The sequence below is a fragment of the Anser brachyrhynchus genome, assembly GCF_964034855.1.
Source record: "Anser brachyrhynchus genome assembly, chromosome: 1".
Lineage (NCBI taxonomy): Eukaryota > Metazoa > Chordata > Aves > Anseriformes > Anatidae > Anser > Anser brachyrhynchus.
This window is the reverse complement of record NC_137694.1, coordinates 202,752,692-202,777,386: the sequence shown is the minus strand read 5'-3', so window position 1 is coordinate 202,777,386 and position 24,695 is coordinate 202,752,692. Positions and strand designations below refer to the sequence as shown.

The window sequence follows — 24,695 nt, the reverse complement described above, 5'->3', positions numbered from 1 at the left end:
TTTGTTTGTTTTTTCACTGAAATAATTCATGTTTTACATGGAATTTTCATGAAAAAACATAACCCTGCCAATGCAGAAATAAGTAGGTGGACACTTACCAGGACATTCAATATTTTGCAGATAGATTGAGTGGGTGTCTTGGTCCTTGGTGCACTACCAAGACTCCTAACAACATTTCTGAGAAGTGGATTATGAATTTTAGAACAATTTGGTTTCAGATACGCTGTAGAATCAGCAGTGTCTTGAAGATCATAGTAAAATACCAGCTCTCTATTGAGTTCTATCAAAAGCAATGTGGTCTGAGCAGGTACTTCAAATAAAATACACTGTAAAATCCTTTACCAGACTGAGCAGACTAAAGCAAATGCCCACTCTGTTTCACTCAGTTAGGACCTCAAGTGCTCACATTAAGTCAGAAGGATTTCTATACACTTCTGGTATGGGAGGGAACTTTGTTCTTCACTGATTTTAGTGGGTTCAGGCAGCTGCTGTCTTCTATTCCCGCTGTGCTCTAAAAGGGCAAAGACATGATGCAGAGTGCAAGGGAATGGTGTTCTGCTAAGTTACAGTAGTAGGATGACTGTGTATGAGAATTAAATAAATTCATCCTGCTTCTGAGATGGTCTCACAGTCAGAGATACAACAAGAATATGTTTGGCACAGTCCTTCATTTCAAATGCTCTGGATTTATCAGAAATTCCACGAGATGGCATATGAAGTAAGCACATGCCTAAAATGTACAGAAAATGGCTCTGAGTGACTAAACAAGGGTGTCTAGCACCATTTTGGTACTTCTGGCTCGCTGCTCCAGAGGATCGTGGGTTTCCTGTAGCACATCTGCCAACCCTGTTTCAGCTGGTTTAAAGCATTTCAAATGGTTTTAGAGCCTCTGTTTAAGCAGCAAAATCCCATCCTCCCCTGCCAGCAGTAATACTTATGCATATATGCACATACACAATGCTTCCATGATTAAAGCAGTAGGTCATTAATTAAAACCAGGTCACAAACAGCAACTCAACCATGTTTTGCTCAGTCTTGGAATGCTTGTTTATTCCAAAGTCATGAAGCTTCCTGTAAAGCAAATACCTTGAGATTACAGTGCTATAATTACATGACAAGTAAATGTACGGTGCTTTGTCAAATACAATACAAGACATAAAGTCAAGTTAGGGCGTCCTGCTAATATAACAGAATGCAACAGTAACATCTGAACAGCAACAGAACTCAGCAGCTGAATACTTTACTTGCCAGCATTGCCATTAAGAGAAAATGGCTAAATCAGTCTGCTATTTCTGGAAAGAAGCATCTTTTCCTTACTGCAACCAGGATCTTGCAATTTAGCTAAACAAATTTAAAAAGAATAACTAGGGATTCAAAAGCACTTGGTATAACAACAGGTTGTGATGCCAGGTAAAATCATAAAGTTCTTTATCAAGTGTGACTGCAGCAAACAAAACGTGAGATTTTAATGCAGCTGGGTATCAAAACTTCAGAAAATTTGTATTCCTCATGTTTCTGAAAATCTAAGGAGAGTGATTGGTTTGTAAGGTAACTCTACAAGAACATCACATAGAGTCCCAGATTCCTTCCTATCTGATCTCTTCTTTAGCCAATAGTTTGCACCTGCCCTTACAACACTGTGTAATTAAGAAAGGGGCACTAAGGGAAAAGACTTCTGCGCAACTCTGAAAAAAGAGAGAGAAGAATAACAAAACAAAACAAAACAAACAAAACAAGACTTTTTATGATCGATTTTGTACCTGTGCCTTGTTATACATCTAACTGGTAAACGGTTTTGCTTCATTTGATGGGGACAAGCAGAGTCAAAAAGCTTATTGTTTACTCTTAAAAGAAGGTCTACTAGGCACGCACTCATAGTAGAGACCTATTTAAATGCTTCCAGCCAGTGAAACACAGGTCCTGTGTCTTGTTGGGGGGGCAGCAAACTGAAGCTACAAAATGGGGTATTTCATATGACAAGGGTATGACTTGCTATTGGCAGGAACCTTCTAAGTACTACTCTTGTTCTTAAAGCCAAGCCTGGGGGAAAAAATACAAATGAAAGTTCAGGACCAAATTTTGCTTTCTGTTCCGCCTGGAAACTAAGCAGTCATTACCCTTCAAAGAATCATACCACATCCTGATCTATAAAAACATAGGAACAGATTGAAATTGCATTAATGTAAACAAGGATCTCTGAAAAGAACACTGAATCCTTAAAAGTGTAGACATTTATGCTAGCACTTTCCAAAATGGTTATCTTGCACACTGTATACAGATAAAAAAGTAAATGCCGCCTTCCTTTTTAATACTTGCTTTTTAATTCAGCTCTAGTAGGAAAATTACATAATTACAGAATTGGAAATTCAGGACAAATGTTCTAGCCTCTTGCTTTTGGGACAGGGAAGACTGCATAAGAATAAGGGAAGAATGTGGTCAGTAGTGAAACAGCTTTTCTTTCCTAAAAAGAAAACATTGGGAAGTTGAACGTTATTTGTTGCTTTTTCCAAATTCAAGTAATGTCGATATTTTCATCTAAAGTCCATCCTTCCCAAAACTGGACTGTGGTTAATTATTTTCTGTCCATGTAGCACGCTGGTTCAGTGAAGTCATTTAACAGTGGGACCACAGGCCAAGGTCTCCACAGGACACCCGTACTTGTATCAGTGCACCCCAGCTCTTGGACACTACCTATGTTAAACTCTCCCACAGCTTCCAAGTCCCAAAGTATCCAAAGTGAGATTAAAATTGTCTTCCTCCTTTCTAAAGCTCTCTATCCTCATCAGCTCACAAGCCATTACAAGATAACCTGTGGCTGAAGACATGCCACCTACCTTCGGTACCCGTCTCTCTCCCAGGAAGTCTGGGGGGTGCCGAAGAGTCCAGCAAGCCCCCAGTAGCCTGCTCACACCTGGGCTCAAGCTATGGGGCAGCCCAAGTCTAAATGTGCCACAAATATCATCTCGAGGGGTCAGACAGACAAACTCCTAAAGGTGCTCTACTTTAAAAGGACAACATTCACTTGGCTCAGATTGTGGTAGTGCCTTGTGTAGTTTGAACAGTACTTTTCATCAGTGAAGGCTGGGAAGAAAAAACAAAACAAAACAAAACATAAAGAATGCTTTGCCATTAGAAAATAATAGTTTGCTGCAGCTGAATCTGGTGTGTGCTGTTTTCCAGAAATTTTTCCTCTTCAAAGAAACCTTAAAGAATCTTCTTTTTTTTTTTTTTAAATAGAGATTTTTGGGACATGTTGACATTTCCTAAGCAAATAGATGGAGGATTTTTTTGTTCTGAAAAAAACAAAAGTATTTATATAAATATTCAAAATCATAGAACCTGAAAAAAAAAAAACACAAAAAAAAACAAGAACATATGCACATTATGAAATAAATATAGCTGGCCCAATGTATATATCTCAGTTTGAGTAAAAATGTCACAGTTATGACTTTTCTCCTAAACTCTCACAGACCAAGGAAACCATTCCTTACCCAAACGAACTTCATCTAATTTGCTCTTGCAAGTGATTGGAAGGAACGCAGGGAGGGAAAAGCTCAGTAGGATTAAGGGTCTCGCAGCCTGGCACTGGTGCGCTAAAGCTAATTAAAGCTAAAGAAAAAGCCAATTAATAAGCCCAGAGCTTCATCAACACAGGAATCCTGGAAGAAGCTGTTGGTTGCATCTGAATCTCAGTAAAACTCTGCCCTTCTGCAGCTGCAGCAGCATCAGTGCCTCCTTCTCAAAGACGCAGAGCAGAACATACATGCTGGGAGTGGTCTGCATAACAGCACAATCCTTCTCCTCTCCCTTTATAAATAATGAGCTCTCAGGCTCCCTGAAGCAAAGGAACCAGGTGAGGAAACATTTAATCAGTGAAAGGAGGAATTTATACGCAGTTGATAAACTAGGAGCTGTATGGAAATAGAGGATGTAATTGTAAGAAGCAGCCATTTCCATCACTGCCCACTGTCCTGCAACGCCTATGTGTGAAAGCAGAAACATGACTTAATGTCAGTGACGGCCACAAAGAACCTCAACCTGAATTTCACCAAATGGGTTCCTGTTTCTCATCCACAAGACAATATAATCTTTGCTATTATGTGTTTTTCCCATTTTCTGTTTTCCCATCATTGTGGCACTGCCTCTCTTCCCATTCTAAAAAAACATCTTCAGGGCCAGGATCCTGCATCCCGTCGCTTACCCAAAGCTAGGCAGAGTGACTAGAAGACCCTCCGTGGATCAGGTACATTAGAAGAGTTACAAAGGCAGATGACTATGGCCATGACTATGGCTATGATTAAACCAACTTGGGCGTTTTCCACAGTAGCATTTTCCTGAGTTAAGAGACTCAGAGGGTGGGAGAAGCCTCTTGACAAAACATGTGCTGTTGAGGCAGGGATGTGACAGCAGAAAAGGAAGACACTAGATGATCTTTAAATGTCCCTTCCAACCCAAACCGTTTTGTGATTCTGGGATGTATGGATGAGTTTGTTTCCAGTAAACCAGAGGTGAGAGTACCTCTCCATACACAGACTGGAGGTATGCAAAGAGAAAAAGACGGAGCTGAAAGCTCAGCTCCCACTAGACTTCCACAGAATGGGAGAAGACCGAGATTAATGAAAGCACCAATGCCTCCAGCTCCAACAGACGATACTTCACTGTCGGGTGGAGACCCTTAGGCACGCTGCATCTCAGCCACATTTTTTAGCTCTCCTTTGGGGTATTATGGTCATTAAGTTTCTCTCAAAAAGCATGAGTTGACCAGTTACAAGTGTTCAAGCAATCAAAAAGAATGCCATGGGTGAATCTTCCTATATTTTTTTTTCATCAGCTAATTATGCTTTTCTGACACAACAAAGGAAAAACATGGCCCTTGTATCTTCTCTGCAGAATTCCCTCTTTGTTCCCTGTGAACACTAGTGCAAATATGGGTGGGGTATATACGTTTGCTGATGGAAATTGGCACGCATCATCCTTACTTTTTCAGGCTGTTGCTCTTACCAGGGAAGTATATGCTTTCGAGCATCTGACCCCTAGTGATAACTCCCTGCTCCCCAGTCACTGAGCAACTTGCTTTTTCAGAGCCAGAGAAATACAAAGGGTATGTCCATACCATCAGTTAGCCAGGTGTCTGAGACTGCACTTGAGACTCTGACCAGCTCATCATCCATACAGTTTGCCCTCAGATATGACAGGTCTGGGCTCCAAGCTGGACACTGCACACAGGTGGCTAACCCAGCTGCATTAAAACCTGCTTTCATCTCACATTGCAGGCTCAATCTGAGAGTCCTCAACTTTCCCTGATGCCAAATGTACTTTTAGGGTAGCCTCTGACTCAGCACCATTCACAGATGTGATGGTCAATGTTGTGACATGGCCTCTTTCTGGCTACAGATCACGTATCACTGTTGTGCTTCTCCTTAAAGAGTTGGTATCTTCTTTGCCCAAACCTCACTTCCTTCTTCCCAGCAGCTTGCAGAGTTTCTGTGCAGCACTGCTAATCTGGCTGCACTGAGAGCAGCTCAGGACACAGTCCACTCTGCATGCTCTCTGGTATTTTGTATTTCTCTTAGATTATTTAAGGGAGAAGAAAGGGCTCAGAGGTGTTATTCATTCAGTTCAGAAGTGACCCATTATCACTGTGCTACATTTCTAACATGCAAACACCACTACTCAGTACCAGCAGAGAATCCACTATCCCTGAAAAAGAAATGACAGGCTCTTTGGAAACAGACAGAAATGCCTTGCTGTCAATGAATATATTCTTGGCTACAGCACAAGGAGGAAGTTTTCGATCTTTCTCCCCCACCTCTCATCCAAATTTCTTCCCCAGGGTTGTAGAGTATGAGACGAGCAACATGACCTTGCAATGACAGAATTTTAATGTGTGACTGGTGCACCAAAAGCAATGCAGCAGCATCCCTCTTCTCAGTGTTGCTATGTACACTACACATTTATGTAACACTGCTTCTCATCTTCAAGGCTGTCTGTACCTAGGGTCACAGCAGCAACGAACACAAAATGTATTTATTAAACCATTAAGGCTACTGACAGCTAGCACGGAGAACTATATACACAGAAATTTGGTGAAAAGGAATTAACACATAAAGCCATGCCCAACCCAAAAGCTGCAAAACAGAACTAGGTAGTTCTTGAAACAGGTTAACTAGAAAGAGTCAATGATGAATTTATTTCAAACAAATTACTTATTTTGAAGGCATTTACTAAAATATACTAGTTTTCTTCTGTGCTTAGCTTCGAGTAGTGCACTGCAAGGCTATCTCTTTGCATACATTAGTTCTCAAATCCCAGGGAGACTTTGCATTCACATCAGGCAATGAGGTTTGCTTTCAGTGTCTGGAATTTAGGAGCCAGGAAGAATGACTCCCTCCTTCCCCTTTGCTTCCAGGTTCTAAATATTTCAGACTGCTCACTGCTGGAATTTATCATCCTCTCCTGCCCTCCTTGGTTTGCTCCTCAGTTGACAGCAATTCTCCTGAAGCTTCAGGAGCTACTCATGGCTTCCCCCTCCTGGTGTGACAGTGCAGATCATTAGGAAGATGGTGCAGATTTCAGGCTGCTGGACAGGCAGATTTTGCCAGAAAAAAAAAAAAAAAAAAAAAAAGCAGAAAGAGCATTTGGAACATTCTTAGCATTGTTTGTAAGGTCTGACACCCTCAGAAACCCAAGGGTTTTGTTAAGAGACAACCTATAATTGGGATGAGTTGCTTTCACCAGCTTTCTCCCTGTATCCTCCAAATAATGGGAGAGATCCTTTGCTGTTTGTACAGCATACAAATACAATCCTTCTGGAGAATATAATGCTACACTACAAACCTTGAGCATCCACTGCAATTTTGGAGCTATTCATAACCTCAGAGGAAGTGCACAGCATTCCACAGGACCAAAACAGATCCCCATCTCCCTTACAACATGGGTGATACAGCTAGCAGAATACTAAACCTTTACAAATGCTCAGCCAGCTCTTGAAGACGCATTTGTTGCTCAAAACCTTTTCTAAGAGCATTCATTATATGTGTCAGTCTAGCAGAGGACTCAGGGTTCAACCTTAAACGATGCTAGCTAAACAATCTTTCCTATGAAGGAAATTCCAGACTTTCTGGGACTTACTGTGCTTAGTAAAGGAACAGGTTCTTCATGGGAATGAAAAGTCTCATTTCAGCTCCATGTATGTATCCGCTAGTGCACCATCACAGTGGCCTTAATGAAATACACCAGCAGCAGAGATGACTCAAACCCCAAATCACCATTCAAAGTTGAGACCTCAGCTGTATTCTATATATCCCTGATAAATGTACATTCATTACAGAAAAGCTCAGTTCAGCACAAGCGCCACTGGCATTTTGATTAAACTTTGCTGTTAAATCATCTTTGTTAAAACAATAAAACTGCTTTTATTTGTGAGGGGTGGGAATTTTGCAGACAAATCTTCTCTGCATAATCCAGAGAAGAACAGATCCAGCTTGTCTTAAATCACACTGGCATGTTTATGAAATGATTGCCAGGCTGAAGTGAAAATTAATCTCCCTAGAAGCCCTTTTATTTTTTAAACAAGTAAACATTGCATTTTAATAACTTTGTGTCTGCTCTGACTTAAGGGGCTCAGGCTCCTACTGACAATGACTAGTTAGCCTCCTGCCGGCTTCTCTAAGCAATGGCTTAGAGTTTGAAACTATAACCTAGCGTGTTAGTATTGTGTAGAGGCTTTTCTCTTAGGCTTCTGCTCTAAAAACAAATTTCTTACCAAACCATTGCTTCTCTGATTTTTTAGTCTTTTACAGCTGAATTACTATGCCTCCAGGGGCCAGTCTACCACTCAGATTATCTACCCCTTCTCAGCCAGCTCCAAATCGCTTTCTCACCTATGTGCTAGAAACATTAGGGGCAAAGGAATGATTCTGCACCTGCTTGCACTGGCTGCACAACACACTCATGGGTTGCTCTGTGCTTATATCAGACTCTGTGCATGCGTGCAAGCATATGCAGTACCTCTCTCACCTGCAAGCCACATCTAGTAACAAGACAGGTGAAGATCTGAATAATGATGGGGACTGAGTGTTGAGGTAGCAAGCCCAGTACAGGGATGCAGTGTGTGCACACCCCAGTGCTAGTGGAAGCTGAATGTGTGCAGTGCTTTCGTACACATCTTCCATCCCATCAGGCTCACGTGGGCAGGAGTCTTCAAACAGAAAGAGGGTTTATCTCCCTTCCCTTCACAGCAACTGCTCTCTGTTTTTTTTGAGGCAAAACAAACAGCATTTTGCAAAAAAGCAGATTTGACTTAAACTTTCTACCAGGTCTGTAAGCAGTGCAGTCATCAGCTAAGAGGCTGTGGTACACCCTGGTCTCCTCATCCTAGCCCAGGTTCAAGGTTGCGCGGAGGGGTCTCTCATACTCCTTTTAGTCCCATCTCCTAAAAGACCTGATAACAGACCAAGGAAGACTTTTCATGCACTCAGTACTGTATGCAGAAACAGGGCATGTTAGGCGAAGTGCCACTCCAAATTGCTGGAATAATCATCATGGAGAGAGAAGGACTGGCCTGCAGACCTCAGAGGTGAAGGTCACTCCCCATCAGGCCTTCCCACGCTCCATCAGGGCTCACCTCTGCAGCCCTTCACTAGGGCAGTGAACATTTACTCAGACAAGTAATCTCAGTGCTGTGGGAACAGGATTGCTCAAGTAAATCTGACTCGCCCAGCTGTTAGCTGTGTAAAGCACCCAGTCTCTCACTGCTGTACGAGAGGGCTGGACTCTCCTTGCAGAGAAAGGGTTTGGCTTCAATCATGGCATGAAAACCCTTCCGTTTTAAATAAACATTTATGAATCCTGAAACATTTATGATGAATAAAACACGAAGACCCAATGAGTGGTCTGAAGTTTTGGGACAACTAAGCGAGAAGTGGCATAGCACAGGGTGGGATCCTTCCCCTGCCAGCAGGATGCTTATGACAGACACTTCCAGGACTCAGTTTAATGCGTAAAGAGACATTCAGTTACGTAAATCCGGTTGATCTGTAAACGTGGAATTAAGTGCTGTCAGCCTTCACTTACTTGTCTGGCACCGAGTTAATATTTTCATGTACGCTTGGCTTACAGAGAGAAACACTGCATAGTTTAAAAGCAAGCTCAGCTCGGTTTTGCAAGCTAGTGACACACTAAAAAGCAGCAAGGAGAATGCAGCCTGACTGCCTTTATCAGTAACATTTGCCATTCCTGAAGCCAAGCCACAGCCACTAACCCTTAAACTTTCTGCTCCTCTAAAAAGCACAGCGCAAAGAAAAGGAAAAGAGCAACTGAAGCTTTTAACCTTTCCCCAAATCCATACTTATCCGGTCTAGCAATACCCACATGAGCAACAGAAAGGTTCAGTCAAACAAAGCTTTACGAAAAATAAAGCACAAACACTATTGAATAGCAATTACACAGACCTTTTCACTGCAGGTGCACAGAAGTGATCCCGAAAACATTAATTACTCCTCACAACACTCCAGACAGGTAGACAGTCCCCAGCCTGTTTTACAAGTAGGTCAGCTGAGGCTGGCGTAGGACAGAGGCAGAAAGAGACCATGCCTCTGCCTGCATCTTGCTCTGACAGCACTGCCTCATGTAACAACAGGAGATAACATTCCTCCACACAGTGTCAGCTCCTGCTAGAATTCAGAGCAAAAGCACAGGACTATTATTATTAATTATAAAACACTACCTATGTAAGAGCTGAGCCAGACAATATCATCTGTTTTAGCGCAGAACCAACTACAAAACTAGCTGCTCATTATACAGTGATGGAACCGGTATCTATCAGAGAGGAGATGTGAAACCACAAAGAACATCGTGATTAGATGACTCTACACCATATTTAAAAATCATTAGACACTAGATCCTAAAACAAGAGGAAAATGATCGCTGTGTGGCTGTAGTTAACAGATGCAGTCATGATTGCAGTCATGCTTTAAGCTAACTGCAAACAAACACAAAAGCCGACAGTACAGGCAATACCTGACATCTATGCATTTTGCCATCAGTGTTATGCTTATTATGAAATCCATGCAGGCAGTGTTAGAAATATCAGTGATTAAAAAGGATCTGATCTTAGTGATCTGATACTTTTCTGCATACCTCCTGTTTTACAGGGACAGATGAAGGAGATCCAATGGGAAAACAATGATCCTTCCAGCCTCAAAAATAATTAAAATCAGTAGCTGCAATGTAGGCTCCCATCTCACACTGCATTTCTATTTTGGCTTCTCTCTCCTCTAGGCTACTTTAAGAATTCTCATCAGTAGGAATAAGTCCGTCTCTCTTTCTTTCTTTCCCTTCTGAATTTCAAATTGGGCAGAGCCAGAGGCAGGAACTTCAGTGCAAAGTCCAGGCACTAAGAAACACATCCCCGTGGGGCTTTGCTGCTGCACTTGGGGCAACTCCTGAGCTGAAGCTGCCAAGGCAAAGACCAAACTCATCTTCACTAGTTACACGTACAACATGCCAATACACCACCTACCAGAAAAATGCTTTCCTCTGAACAATGATAGTGATAGACTCCTGTACAGAGCTTGTGCTGCGAGCTGAAAATAAGTAAGTCTTTCTTACTAAAATGAAAAACGCATTCATTGGAAAGCAGTAAACTGAATCAAATGCACTGTGCTAAATACAGGTGAACCACAGGTATGAGAGATGATGAGCTATTTTACATCTGCTTATTCTGCAGATGCTACAGGCTTTGTTTCCAAGCTTCTGCTGAAGATGAAGGGCCAGGTTTTCAGCAAGTGTAAAGCAGTGCTGTTGTATTCAGATGCACTGGAATGATTCCTGTTAATGCCAGCTAAGTGTCTGACTCAAGCTTAAATGTCCCCTTCTCAGCAAAATAACATAAAAAGGGTAAAGAGAAAATAAAGGAAATTGAATTGGCTATTGAACTTAGGGAACAAAATATTGCTCTTCAGAACCAAAAAGTTTTCAAGTGCTTGTTTCAACCCCTAGCCTTTCCTTGGCACCTATCAGCAGTCAGAAAAACAGCTGTAATAAGGACAGGGAAGAAGAACTAAGTTTGAATGTTTCAGATCCTCCCCTATGGAACATACTGAAAATATAAAACAGAGCAGGGGCTGTTCAGCCTAAAGAAGGGAAGGCTCCAGGCTGACCTCACTGTGGCCTTTCAGTACTTAAAGGGGGCTTATAAAAAAGATGGAGAGTGACTCTTTGCTCGATCAAATAATGACAAGACAAGGGGGAATGCTTTTAAATAAAAAGAGGGGAGATTTAGCTAAGAGGTTAGGAGGAAATTCTTCACTCAGAGGGCAGTGAGGCCCTGGCACAGGTTGCCCAGAGAAGCTGTGGATGCCCCATCCCTGGAGGTGTTCAAGGCCAGGTTAGATGAGGCCCTGAGCAACCTGATCTAGTGGGTGGTGTCCCTCCCTGTGGCAGGGGGGTGGGGTTAGATGGTCTTTAAGGTCCCTTCCAAACGGAGCCATTCTATGATTCTGCAAAGTTTTGATCTGCACACAAGATGTCAAGAGCCACAGAAACGAAGGCCTCACTCCTACTCTGCTGTAGATCTGGCCGGATCCTGGTTGCAGGGACACCAGTGTGACTGAATAAACAAGCCTGACTCCAGTGAAGGCAGTCCAAGGATCACAATCAACCAAAGACAATCTGCAATTTCTAAAACTGGATTTTCAACCTGCTTCATTGTAAGAACAAACAGTAAGAACATCTGAATGCTTTAATAAGTATTTGACATTCAGGGCATGTGAGTGCAAAGTGAGTGCAACTTCCATGTTGAGCGTGTGGTATACTAAAACATCATGTCCTGTCTCCTCTTATTAATTACTTTTTTTTTCTCCATCTTTCTGGCTGCACAAATCACACTTCTTTTGCAAACTCACTGAACGCTGAATTGATGCAAGATACAGAGTTCTCCATGTACAGCTGTTTGCTTGCCAAAAGGCTGTGATACACATGGCTGAGTCCGCCCACAGGTGCTACATCATTGTGCTTGCTTTTCCATAGGTTAATTTCCGTCTTTGCCTAAATTCCTCCCTTTCTTCCATTCAAGGTGGGAATACTGACACCCATGACAGAAGCAGACTAGAGTAACACTGTATATTTGAAATACAGAATCTCAATTCCGCAATGCATAAAATCTTTAGTATGGAGTGTCTCCACCCCAAAGCCATAAGGTTTGTATACCAACAAAAGCAATAGGTCTTTGAAATGCACCGTGTTTTGCCATTTGGATTAACCTGGGGTTTAATTTACTGATCCAACTTCAGAGGGCTGAAGTGGAAGAACATTCCACATTGTCCTTCCATTGGCTTTTAAAGCAACTGTGTCCCTTCCCAGTGTTTGTACTTTTCATTTAACAGAAACAACTCCAAAGAATCACTGCTGCCACAAATACTGTGTGAGCACATTTGGCTTTGAGCATAAGCACTTATTATTTGTTGGTATACTGCCATGTCCATCATTTTCCAGACTCTTAAATAATCATAAATAAGAAAAACTGTGCTATTCTTTGGTACATTTCTGTCTGTTTAAACCACAGCTGAACTTTTAAGTTGTACAAACAAAAAATTGCACTTTTATCTTCTAGAGACTCTTGCTAGTCCAACAGATTTCAGCTGAAGGATTCTTTATTATACTCAAACCTTGTCCCATAAGAGTTGCTGCTGTTGCTCAGTTTATGAAGTATCTTAGAGATTTTGTTTGGTCCACAACAGAAAACTCCAATGGTCTTCCTGAAAGAGAAAATAAAAAAAGTTACGACATTGCAAAGAAGCAAATAGTAACAATTGACAGAATTGGGTTCTGGTTTCACAGTATTATAGAAATGCCAGCTATGTATAGATTTTAGGGTGAGAACAACTCACTAGGTCATGTAGCTGGTATTGCAGAAGCCACTAGATCTCTCCCAAGTATCCCCGCATCACATCCTCTTACTTACTTGACGACTAAGATGACTCTTGCAAAAAAGAACCTCATCTTAGTCTCAAGATACAAAGCAATGAAAAGCTGCTAATTAATCACTTTTTTGTTGTTAAAAAACGTGTCTTACTCTAACAACTTTATTAGTGTAACTTTTGATTTACACCTGGTAGGAGATGTAGTCACTAACAGGGATTCGTCACACTAATGAAAACAGAGCACTACTAACCCATGATTATTTCTGGCAGCAGCAGAACAACTTTACCACATTAGTTTCACATTAGCATGCAATCTTTCCTCCAGTAGCTGTACTGGAAAGCCTTGTGAAAAGCCAAACACAGAATAAGATCCTCGTTCATCATCCACAGCTATCAGGCCAGGTCCATTTCAACAAGTCCACTGACAGCACCACTTTGCACTCTGATCACCTTAAACACAAGCTTTAAGTCAGACTCATGGTCACACAGCATCTAGGGGCGCCAGGCAATAGCCAGCAGTAGAACAGGGCAAATACACAACAGCAGGACTGAGCCACTCATGATATTCATCATCTCCCTTTCCTTGAAAGATGAGGAGAAGAGCAAGGAAGGAGCAAGGAAAGAGGATGTGGTACTGTCTCTTATATATTATTTAAAAAAAAAATCCTTCATCTTCCGGCTGAAATTGTGCCACTGCACAGAAAAATCTTAAAAGATTTACTGGGATGGAGAGAGAACATAAGGGGGAACATGGCTCTAACTATTATGATTTACAGCACTCACCAGGAGGCTGGTGACTTTGAGTTTTGGTCCTTGACTCCAGGACTGTTTCACTATTTTATCCAGTGACTATTTAACACAAAATATCTTAGCACATGAGGATACTCAAATACACAGTTTAAAGCTGCCTGTGTATATGTTTGGTGAAAAAAAGGAACTAATGCATATAAAAAGAAATCTTTGATGCATACTGCCAAGTGTATGTCACTGATGTTAAACAGCAGTGCAAATAGCATGGCAGCCCATGTTACACCACTGGACACAAACACTGGCATGGCACACCTGAGGACTCAAACATCAGAAGGCTTCACAAGGTTACAGAGGTGAGTGCAACTATGTCCTTGTGCAGGTACCTCACAATGCTGACATTTTAACTGACATATATTACATCATCTCTTATATCAATCCACGTCAAATATTCAGAACTCATACTTTTTTATGTATATCTATTAAACTTTCATGCCCTGGCAGAACTCCTCTTAATGGCAAAGGGTGTTGCGTTGGTGGCTGGATTGGCAGAAATAATGAGAACACTATTGCTTGTTGCTCTCAAACAAGATTTCTCAGCACTTGCAGAATCTGAACATCCTCTGTTCTGTGCACAGAGGAAAAAAAGGGTGCGTAAGCTGGCAGCAAGAATGTTTTCTACCACGCATTTAATTGAGAGAATTAATGTTATTGTTTTCATCAGTCTAACTAGTATAGACAACTGCTAAATAAAAAACAGAGATCATCTGTCTCTCTCCCTCTTGTTTTATGTATGTATATATATATATATACACCTCTTAAGCACAGACATATCTAAGCTGCACATACTGCTAATGTACCCCCCATCCAAGCAACAACCTTCCAAGGTACACAGAATTTTGGGGCAGTAAACAAAATCAGAGAAAGGTAAAGTGATTTACCTAAGGTGTCACAAGAGGTTTGTGGCTGACTCGGAAGAGCTCCTGGCATTGCCCCATATAGCGAGCCAGAAGCTCTCAAGTGTTCTTCCTACAGATACCCAGCATCGGCAGCTGAATATTATGCTGCGTACTACTTACCTCCCACAATTCACCCCACATGTCCTCCCCCACCTACACCCACCACTTCCCTGCTTGCAGATACTTTCCTCCCTGCCTCACTTGGTTCCTGCCTGGTTTGCTGCAGCACAGGCTACGACACCAGCAGGCAAGGAGCTGAAAGCAGCTCCTGCATGGAGCAGCACGCTACTGCCCTGAGCTGATGGGATTTAATTGCCTGTCACTTGTTTGGGTTAATGCCTCACCTTGCTGCCCAGAGCAAAACAGAGAGGTGTTGCTGGGACATAACGTCTGAAAATCTTTTAAATAACACTGGCATGTTTACAATCAAGAAAGCTGTGCTATAGGCCCTTTTTTGGAATAATTATAAATATTAATAAAGGATTTTATTCACTCAAATCACTACGCAAGTAAGTATCCTGTCAAGACTTCTTAATGTTCCTATTGGATGAGTAGGTCAGCATGTATTCTTACATCTGTTTTATGAACAGTGGGAGCTGAGGGAGAGCTGAAATACTTTGCAACCTAGAGAGGAGAGACTCAAGACTTGAAATGTTCCAGTTTTAAATCCCACATTCATTCCTAGAGAGAGGTATCTCCTTTACAAAGCATGGGAAATGTGTCACGGTGCTCCACGCCTTCCTCTCCTACAGATATTCATGTCTTTTTCTAGGTCAGTCTCCCATCTGGAAAAATGCAGCTATTTGAACAAAGCAAAACTGAGAAAGCATTTCAGCAACAGCAAAGCGAGTGTAAGCTTTTCACTCAGGACACAGCTGAACAGAAACAAGGCTACTGCTCTGTCCCCAAAAAGCACGAAAAACAAGACCAATAATTTATTACATAAACTATCCCAGTGCACATCCTTGTGACTGCAGGTGTCATATAAAATATCAACAGTAGATGGCATGCGTCTGCTCCACTTAGTTTGGAGGGAAGAGTTAGGAGCCTGAGGCCGGGTTGTCCCATGTCATGCTCTGAAGCTCTGGCAAAGCTCAGACACTTACAAATGCACTTTGGCTATTTGGGACCCAAACAGCAACAAGAGCAACAATTCACAAACCACAAACCAATCAGATGGCTAAACTGATGAGAGGTTTGCCAGCTGTGTGTTTACTTATGCACAGCTTTGACTGAAGTCACAAGATAAAAAATGGAAAATATCTAGGCTTCTTGGCTGCCCATAAACAAGCCCAAGGGGATGACTGCAAATACATGAGAACATCTGAACGCTGGCACCAGATGCTGGAAAAAAACTTGGTTACCCAGCTCTTTTTTTGGTCTCCATATAGCAGCAGGGTTGTTTAGGTGGAAAGTTACTCAGAAATAAGAACTGAAATAAAGTTAGCAGGAGACCAGGAATTAGACTACAGAGAAAAATGGAAGTTTCTGTCTTGTCCAGGGAAACATAATATTCATCTGTAATATCAATGTATCTGTAGTATTGCTGAGTTACAGGTTGCACTGTCTATCATGTCACTCAAAACTACATCTATAGAAACAGACCTATATCTCTAAATTGTGATAAGGGGGTGACAAGTGGTGAGAAAGCCTACACCTCAGCAAGCTGCAGGATGATGAAAAGAGGCAGGACATTATTTAGGTAATAAGAGACACCTTGCTTGGAAATGGTGGTATAATTTAAAGACCTGACGTGAAAATGCAGAGGAAATTTCACTTGAAGGTCTAATTAGACATAATGCAATGTAAAGCACAAAAGAAAAAGCAAGTATGACTACCACTAATAGCTTCATCTATATTATGTGCACTTGCAGCCTTGCAAGGAAGTGGCAGAAGCCTCATGGTCTTCATCTTTTAAAACTGGATTCACACAGTTAAGCAAAAAAAGACATTAGAATGGAGCAAAAAGAGGTTAGCAGTCCCCTATGCAGGAGCCTGACCCAGAGTCAACTTGCTTCTCTGCCCTCCCTATCTCCCCACCTTTCCCATGGCTCTTTACTACTGCCCTACTTGAAGTAATATTCATTTGCTCTGTAGCAGCCTTTGGGGCATCCTTTCCACAACACCCTCTAGGACCTGAACACAAGATACATGGCAGCAGCAGCTTATACTGCCAACAGTGATGCACAGTGGTGCTCAATATTTCTTAAGATCCAGGGCTCCAAATCCTCTAGTCATATTCAGCTCCAGAAGACTCAATAAGCTACGGGCAACAGTTCACAAGTGAAACAGAAGACAAAAACATTGTGAGGGAAAGGTCTGTAGGTGAAAGGGACCATAAGAGTACCTCTCAGTCTGGTGCAGCCAGAATACCTTCAACAGCTACTGCAGGTGGCTTGCAGCTCCTACTCTACTGACTTTGCCAGAAGCAGATTAGGGAAGACTCACACAGTCCTGTCTACCAGATCAGCTTTTGAGTCAGGAAACTGCCAGTAGGGTGTAACATAATCAACCAACAAAGCTGAATCTGGAAAAAGACATTCCATAGTCTAATTGCATGTCTTCTGTTTTACAACATTCTTGTTTTAGACCACAGTATGTTCGCCTAGCACAGTAAAAAGGCACTGCCAGGTCTTAACAAAGAGTAAAAAAGTGCCGGGAATCTCCAAAGACAATATATCCTCTGAATAAAAACAATATAGGACAGCCAGATTCTTCCTTGTGCAATTTATTTGTTGTAATCCAATACTATAAATCATGAAAATTATAGGAAAAGTCGGTGATTTTAAAAACCTGCAGCTTTATATATAGAAACAGCCTATGTTGCAAGCAAGATATTGCAATGGATAAAAACATATGCAATCCCTGTGCAGTGAGATGAAAATCTATTACTTTTATTTTCTGGGCCACTGAACATCCTAAGCTGCATGAAAAGATGAACTATGCTGAGTTTTTAAAAAAATAAAAATGTTTCAGTTTGTGCAGGCTATCTCTCAGAGCAAAATACCAGCTAATTTCAACATCAGTAGCTTGAACATTAGACTCCAAGATAGAACTCAAAAAAACATTTTCATACAAACAGAGCTGCAAAGACCTAATATCTCCATCCTCCAAACTGGGGCAACCCTCCAGCAGACCGGTACTCACCGCCTGTTACACTTTGCTATTTCATCGAAGAGGAGCTTCCACCGGGGTCGTCCAATCAAAAGCCTCGAGTTTAGGGCTTGATATTTTTCACCAATTATTTTCTGCAAGAAACAAAGAACTGCAAGCTGCCTGATTTGCAGATTGCCTCACATCACCCAGGGCTCCCATTTCTGACATTGCCTGACTTACCGTATTGCTGAGGTGTAAAACCCAAGCACAAGTATCAGACAGTTGTGATTAAAACTGCAGCCATTTCATACATCAATACCTCTGCTCACTGCCTTTTTCAATGGCTCTCCTTGGTGTTCGTTATACATTGTTCCTCTTGCAGCTGCTCATTAATCTCCCCATTACTTTTAAACCAATTTATTTAAGCCATAAAACAATAACTACGCTCCTATTATTCATTCCCTCATTGGCCTTTAATGCTTAGCTGGAAGAAACACTGCTGATGCAAAAATCATATTTCTGTCTGAAGAATTTTTTTTTGACTTCCTACAAGTTACTATTAAGATGACTAGGTCTGAAAAAGTAACAAGGGAAATCTTACACTTCTCCCTGAGAGTAGTTTGCCAGCTGCTCTGTGCTGCCTCAACAGCAGAAAGCAGCCAAAACTGGTCCCCAGATGGAACCCAACCCACTGCAGCAATGCTAATGCACCAGCAATTTCATAAGGTCAAATGCCCTTCCACTGCAGGGGCATTACCTTTCCTTGTTTTTTGTGTCCTAACACAACAAGAAGGCAGAGAGGAATCACATCTTCTCTAGCATCCCACATTCCCCCCGCTGTGGAGCGATCTGAAACATGGCTCACACCAATGCAAACACAGAGCCTTGGCCAATTCATCCTCCTCTGGCCTTTTATATTCAAGAGGCATTTGCTGAAGGATGGGATTGACTCCCTGTTGTCACAAAAGCATACTGCTCCCAAGCAAAGGGAGCACAAAGCGAAACCGCCCTAATTTTGGTAGCAGTCAGCACTTGGATTGACATCAGTGAACACATAAGCTGTAAGGCAATGGAGAGTTGAGTTTAACACCCCCTTTGAGAAATCATCATCAGCATTGTAGTTCATGCCAGCTTTGTTCAACAGCCACAAAAGAAAAGTGACTTTAAAAAAAGACTTAAAACGAAGTTGACTTAAATAATAAATTCAGTAGCTGCTTGATACACAGCATCAGAAAACTTGCTTTGAATTGTCTGTCATTACAATCTTGCTGTGTCATTGCAATGCGATCCTGTTCAAGGTTTCATTTTTAACCTAACCAGGTTAAAATTTTAACCACAGCAGGTTCACAATTAGATATTTTCAAGCGCACCATTCAAAATGACGTATGTCATCCAGGCATTACAGCTGTGGAGCACTGTTCATAACTGCTGTAGCTATCACATCATCTGGACTACTGGATAGCATTCCTACCAGAGCTGTGAATGTTACGCTTCTCTACCTGATACCAGGCAGATCAAAATCCTTTGGGCATGGTTTCTTACTGCATTTCACATTTTGTAGTAGTTGTTAGGCTTGGTCCCGGGCCCACTGCAGTGAATGGTAAAGTTTCCAGATGCAGCTGGGTAAAGAATCAGGCCCAGGTTTATGTGCTAAATAATGTAAAATGAAGATCATAAGCATAAATAGCTATGGGAGATTCCAGGAGCTGAAGAATGAGCACAGTTTTGGGGTTGACAATGTATGACAACTGACAGTTAACTTACAGTCTCATCTATCAAGCACTTTGTAACTTTTTTTGATATTTCAGGCAAACAAAAAAAATCAAAGCTTTAAAAAATAGCTAGCTTCTCTCAAAATATTTGTTTTAAAAGAAGATTTGAGCTTGCACGCTGCTACAACTATTCTTTTCTGATTCTTAGCCCAGCAATGATGCAGATTTCCCATCAAACCCTGCCAACTGTCTGGTCTGTGGCCTGGCCTGGAAGGACCTCTTTCCTAGAAAAGGAAGATATGGATTTCTGCCCACATATAATCAAGTTAAGGCTACTAGACCAGATTCTTTTATGCGGTAGGGATGGACTTGCTCTCTTGCCCTAGCAATGAATCAATCACTTGAGTTTACGGCCTCATTTCCTGTTTTTACCGTCTGCAATAATTCTCTTTTGCATATGACCGACAGTTTGCATTGTCTGCTACCCCAAGGTCTAGTTTGGTTTACAAACAGCATTTAGCCACATACCTGTATTCCATCTGTTTGACTGAGGTACAGCTGGATATTTATATAGTCTGGTCGATTCTCTTGCCAAAGCTGGGAGGATGATAAAAACAGCTAGTGAAATAATATCCCTTCTTTAAAGGAAGTATAAAGTCACTTGTGCCTACTATCCTGATGGACTCAGGTTTCAGCATCAGTGAAGTAAGTTTTTTAATGAAGACGTGCTTACATAGCACCCCTTTGTGCACTACGGAATGTTGCACATCATGCTGTGTGCAAAATATTATTTTAGAAGGCCACGTTCCTTTTAAAATCCACCTGAAATTGTACACCCCCTCCCTTCTTAATCTGTCTACGATCCAAAAAGCAAAAGGCCACTCAGACTCCCCAACCTGCATGTTCTTCTTCCATCTCATAAATTTCACAGATAACTGTCCAGCAACACTGTGCAATGAAATACCAGTGAGACATAAACTGGCTTATGCAGCTCCAAGCACAAATGGATGCTGGACCAGGTAGCCTAGGCAGAGCTGAAGTTCGCTGGTATTCCTTATAGCATGTCACTTCTGTTGTGTGGATATACCCTGCATTTATTACATTATTGGCATCCCTCCAAGCAACACCCGTTACCTTGTCATGCAGCATACAGAGCAAATCTGCAAACCAGCGGAAAGATTCAACATCCCTGCACACCCAAATGAAGTAGAGTCTTCTCAGCTTGTAGCGTTTCCAGCCGTCACTTGAAAATGAAATGTTTGGGGAATTTAAAATTATCATTTAAAAAGGCAACGTTAACTAAGTTGCTTCATATTCATTAGTGGAAACGCGAATTTCCATTAAAAGCCAACTGCTAAGTTGTTCTTCATCCTGTGATAGATCAGACACTGAAATGACCAACGTGGTCTATTAGGATGATCCTGGGAATACTAAATCTCTAGTGCAGAGCCAACGCCCCTCACAGCTCCTGTTTCTGCATTAGGAAGTTGTCAACTATATAGATGATCTGGGCTGCAAATATAGATTCATGTATCATCATCAGACTTTTATTTCAAAGCAAAGCAGACATTCCAAGTTTAAGTGTATTATGTCAATTCTTCATTAGGTTTATAAAGCGACCCATAAGAGGAAAATATTGACAAATGCAATAATGTCAGGACTAAATTCTGCCAGTATATGTGAAAGGCTCTAGTTGATTATAATTAATACTGCAGCAGAGTCACAAAGACCAAATCAAATCAGAGCTCCATTGTGTTAGGCAACTGTGAGATATAATACAGTCCTCTGAAAATGCTGGTGGGTAAAATGCAGTCATGGACAGATTCTGACATTTCGTTTAGAAAAACATGACTCTTATGTCAGATTTCTTATGCAAACAAAATGCAAATATAGCACAAAGGAAGTATTGGAATGAACTGCAATAGAAAATAGAAGTGAAAAAAAAATCCTGATGATTAATGAGTTCAAACCAAACAAAAATACCCAGGAAGTCTTTTCTTAGTTAGCCAATGCTGTTTGTATTGTTCACTGAAATGGCCAGTGAACAAATTGTTTCCTCCTTCTCCTCCTAAATTAATGTTCAGATGGAGAGGACCATAGAATGGCAACTTCAAATACCAGTCCCAGGAGCCAACCCCAGCAGAAAAGCTTCATAACACACCTCACCACACTCACTGTGCATTATTCTAACCGTAAGTTTGCCAGCATACTCAGCCAGGGTATTGCACTAACAAATACACACAAAGGATGGCTCCAACCACTGTCTCACCTCCCCATGCTATTAACCTCCACCATAAGCATGAGGAGCAGAGACATTTTCAGCCGCATGTAGCGACTGAGAACTCACCTTTTATGTGATCCCTCCCTTACAGAGAGAAAAAAAAAATGCACTAAGACTGGGGAGGAGAGTGTCTTTCAAGTCCTGACCAGGTTTCATATTTGTAAGCTGTTGACCTGTAGAGTAGGATTTCCTCCATCTTCTTCTGTCTGCCTCTAAGACAAACCCTTAGGAAGGGTCACAATCTGGTCAGATGTGACAAGATAACTACAAGCAGTAGCAAGGAAAATAAGTGCCTTTCACCATAAAAACGGACAAAAGAAGAGAAAAATGCAAGGAATTTTGTACGGAATTGCTGTAGCTCAGTAACAAAACACCACTCCTGGTGATGAAACACTGCAGCTGGACAAAGAGGCTGGATGGCTAGATTTCAAGAAACAAGTCAAGCATAGATTTAAAATCTCACCTCACATACACATGCATGGATCTACCTCCAGCAGGGTATATTCTGCACTAAAGGTGCAATCTCCCAGGTGCAGTCTCCCATTATAACCAAATCTACATGCACATAATGCTTCTTTCATGCTTCTAAATATTACCACTGCCCATAATAAAAGCTGTTATTTAAGGATCCTCCTGTTGCAAGCCACTAGCTTGCAAGCCACTAGCTTTTGTTAATGTAAGTCATGATTTCTTAAAAATAGGGCGCAGGGTTCAACAGCTAAGTGCAGTCAAGGGCAGGGGCAGGAATTAAATTGTGCTCATACAACAGGAACATAATTGAGCCGGAAACAAAATGCCTCTCCATCTCGACAGGGTTCTGATCTCCCCCAGAACTGCCTGTCCTTGACACAACAGGACTGGCCTCACTGCTCTGCAGCGCTGGCATCATAAGGAAGTTTGCATTTTCACACCTGCCAATTTCTGCTTCTCAGCCAGGGCAAACACAACAGGCAGCTCATCCAGTACACTCGTGGTTTGTTGTAGATGTTTAAATACTGAGAATGAAAGCAGGCTGAGACTGTTACTTTTTTTCCTGAGTCACAGAATTATTCCCCTGCATAATGCTACAGTGCACAACAGGAAGATTGGCTACAAAGCCCGTTTACGAGATTGACTACTTGGAAGTAATTTACGGCTTTAACCAAAAGTGTGGATTACTAAAGTTTTTGGACATTAAGCTTCTATGGCAATGTCTGTGCAAGTTCTTATGACAATAACACACTGGCTGGGGCAGCCATCCCATTAACTGCTGTTGGTCAATCATTATGACCTGTGACATTTTAGCTAAATGCTGTCAAGGACAAACCATCCCAAGAAAAATAGTCAGCTTACCCATCTGGACTACAGGCTTTCAGAAAAATTGTACCCATGTTTCACATTCTTTCTATCTTTGAGAAGATGATCAATATGCTAATAGGAAAAGAAAATGAGAGAGCCCAAGATGGTCTTTGAGGGCTGCCCTATGAGACAGGTGGGGCTGATAATTTTCTGAAGTGCTCAGCATTGCCAGGTCCAGCCCAGATCAAGGACAGAAGAATGTGGATGGCATTTAAAATCCAAGTTTTAATTTCACTTTGGAGTTAGAGCTGGCCATTGGCATTTACATCTTAGAACAAATGCTTCAGCTGTGCATTGTAAAATCTTCCCAAAGCCAGATAGCCTTTCTACACTTCAGGGAAGGATTGCTGCTTTGGTTGGCTGTTTATACAGTGCCTAGGAAACAGGGGTGCTTAAATTGTGACTGGAGCTCTTAGCCAATGCTCCAGCAATAAAAATCAGCAGCAATCATAAAAGCAAACCTACATCAGACGGTGTAAGATTTGGTGGAAGCATGTTGCCAGTGTGACAGAGAAATAGGAGATGAAACCTTCGGTCTGAACAAAGTTTGAAAGGTTTTAATTTAAAATAAAGGGGAAAAAAAAGTAAAGAAAAAGGCATACTTAAAAGTTTAAAATTTCAAATAGAGTCCAACATCCAAACACTACCTGAATCCAAGTCAAGCCCATTCCTTTAAAACCCTAAGCTTACACTTTTACAAAATCCAAACAGAACTGAAGAGTTGCCCTGCATTTCCAGCAGAAGAACTGTCACGACCTCCTGAATCTCAAAAACACACCAATGTAGTGCATCGCCTCCTCTAAGCAGAGACCGGGGGACAAATCTAGCTGAAGGGTTTGACTATAGCAAACATTCGTCACAGGTGAGGCTGGTGGTAGGATATAAACACTAGTGCAAGTGTCCCAGCTCATGTGCATTAGTGGCACAATTCTGCCAGAACTCTGTGTTACACAGCCTGTATGAAATTATTTATGCCCTCCAGGGGACAACCCTGTTCGTTACCTCTCTTGAAGGAAATTCACTTATGTTATGCTAGTATAAGTTTTGAAATACTCTCAAACCCCTTCTGACGTGCACTGCTATGGTATATTGGAGGGTGGAGGGAAGAAATGGCTTTAAAAAGCTTGAGCTCACTTACAGCAGCGTGTTGAGTACCGATGCGAATGGCGTAACTCCAATACCACCAGCCACGCAGAGGCTGACCTCATAGTTCAAGGATTCCTCAAAGGGACTTCCAAAAGGTCCATCCACATACAGTCTGCAAGAAAAGCAAAAAGAACACTTTCAGAGAAAGCTGCAAAAATCAAAGGAGAGAGGGAAGGCAAAGACGATTGGAATTAAAACTCTACAAAGAATTTGTTTCAATATTTTATTACTCCTGGGATGCAAAATATGAAAACCTTTGTCCTTGAAAGCTTGATGTGGATGACTGTGGAGAGAAACCAATGCACAGGTGGCATGAAAAAATTGTGTCAGATAAAATCTCCCGGCACATTCCATGATTAGACAAGCCTTTTTAAATCAAAGCAGTGTAAATGACTAAATTATTACTGTCCTTTGTGTCTGGTATTAGAGGGCAAAGAAAGTGCTGCACTGGAAACAATAACTACTCAGTGTTATTATATATATGCAGGAAGAC

General features: G+C 41.5%; 1 protein-coding gene across 7 annotated transcripts in view; it reads right to left on the bottom strand.

Annotated features, from left to right (window-relative positions):
- Positions 1–1,023: 1,023 nt before the first annotated feature.
- Positions 1,024–24,695, bottom strand: part of NOX4 (NADPH oxidase 4) — a 123,063-nt gene continuing 99,391 nt past the window's right edge. For 6 of the 7 annotated variants that reach the window (XM_080567548.1, XM_080567549.1, XM_080567546.1 and 3 more), the window contains 5 exons: positions 24,195–24,314; positions 20,572–20,680; positions 19,966–20,034; positions 17,777–17,877; positions 1,024–12,758 (listed from right to left, as the gene is read on the bottom strand). In XM_080567548.1, coding sequence (XP_080423674.1) covers positions 12,638–12,758; positions 17,777–17,877; positions 19,966–20,034; positions 20,572–20,680; positions 24,195–24,314 — 520 coding nt within the window. In that variant the 3' untranslated portion in view covers positions 1,024–12,637. The remainder of the gene's footprint in view (positions 12,759–17,776; positions 17,878–19,965; positions 20,035–20,571; positions 20,681–24,194; positions 24,315–24,695) is intronic. The other variant, XM_080567545.1, reaches the window with a different exon arrangement.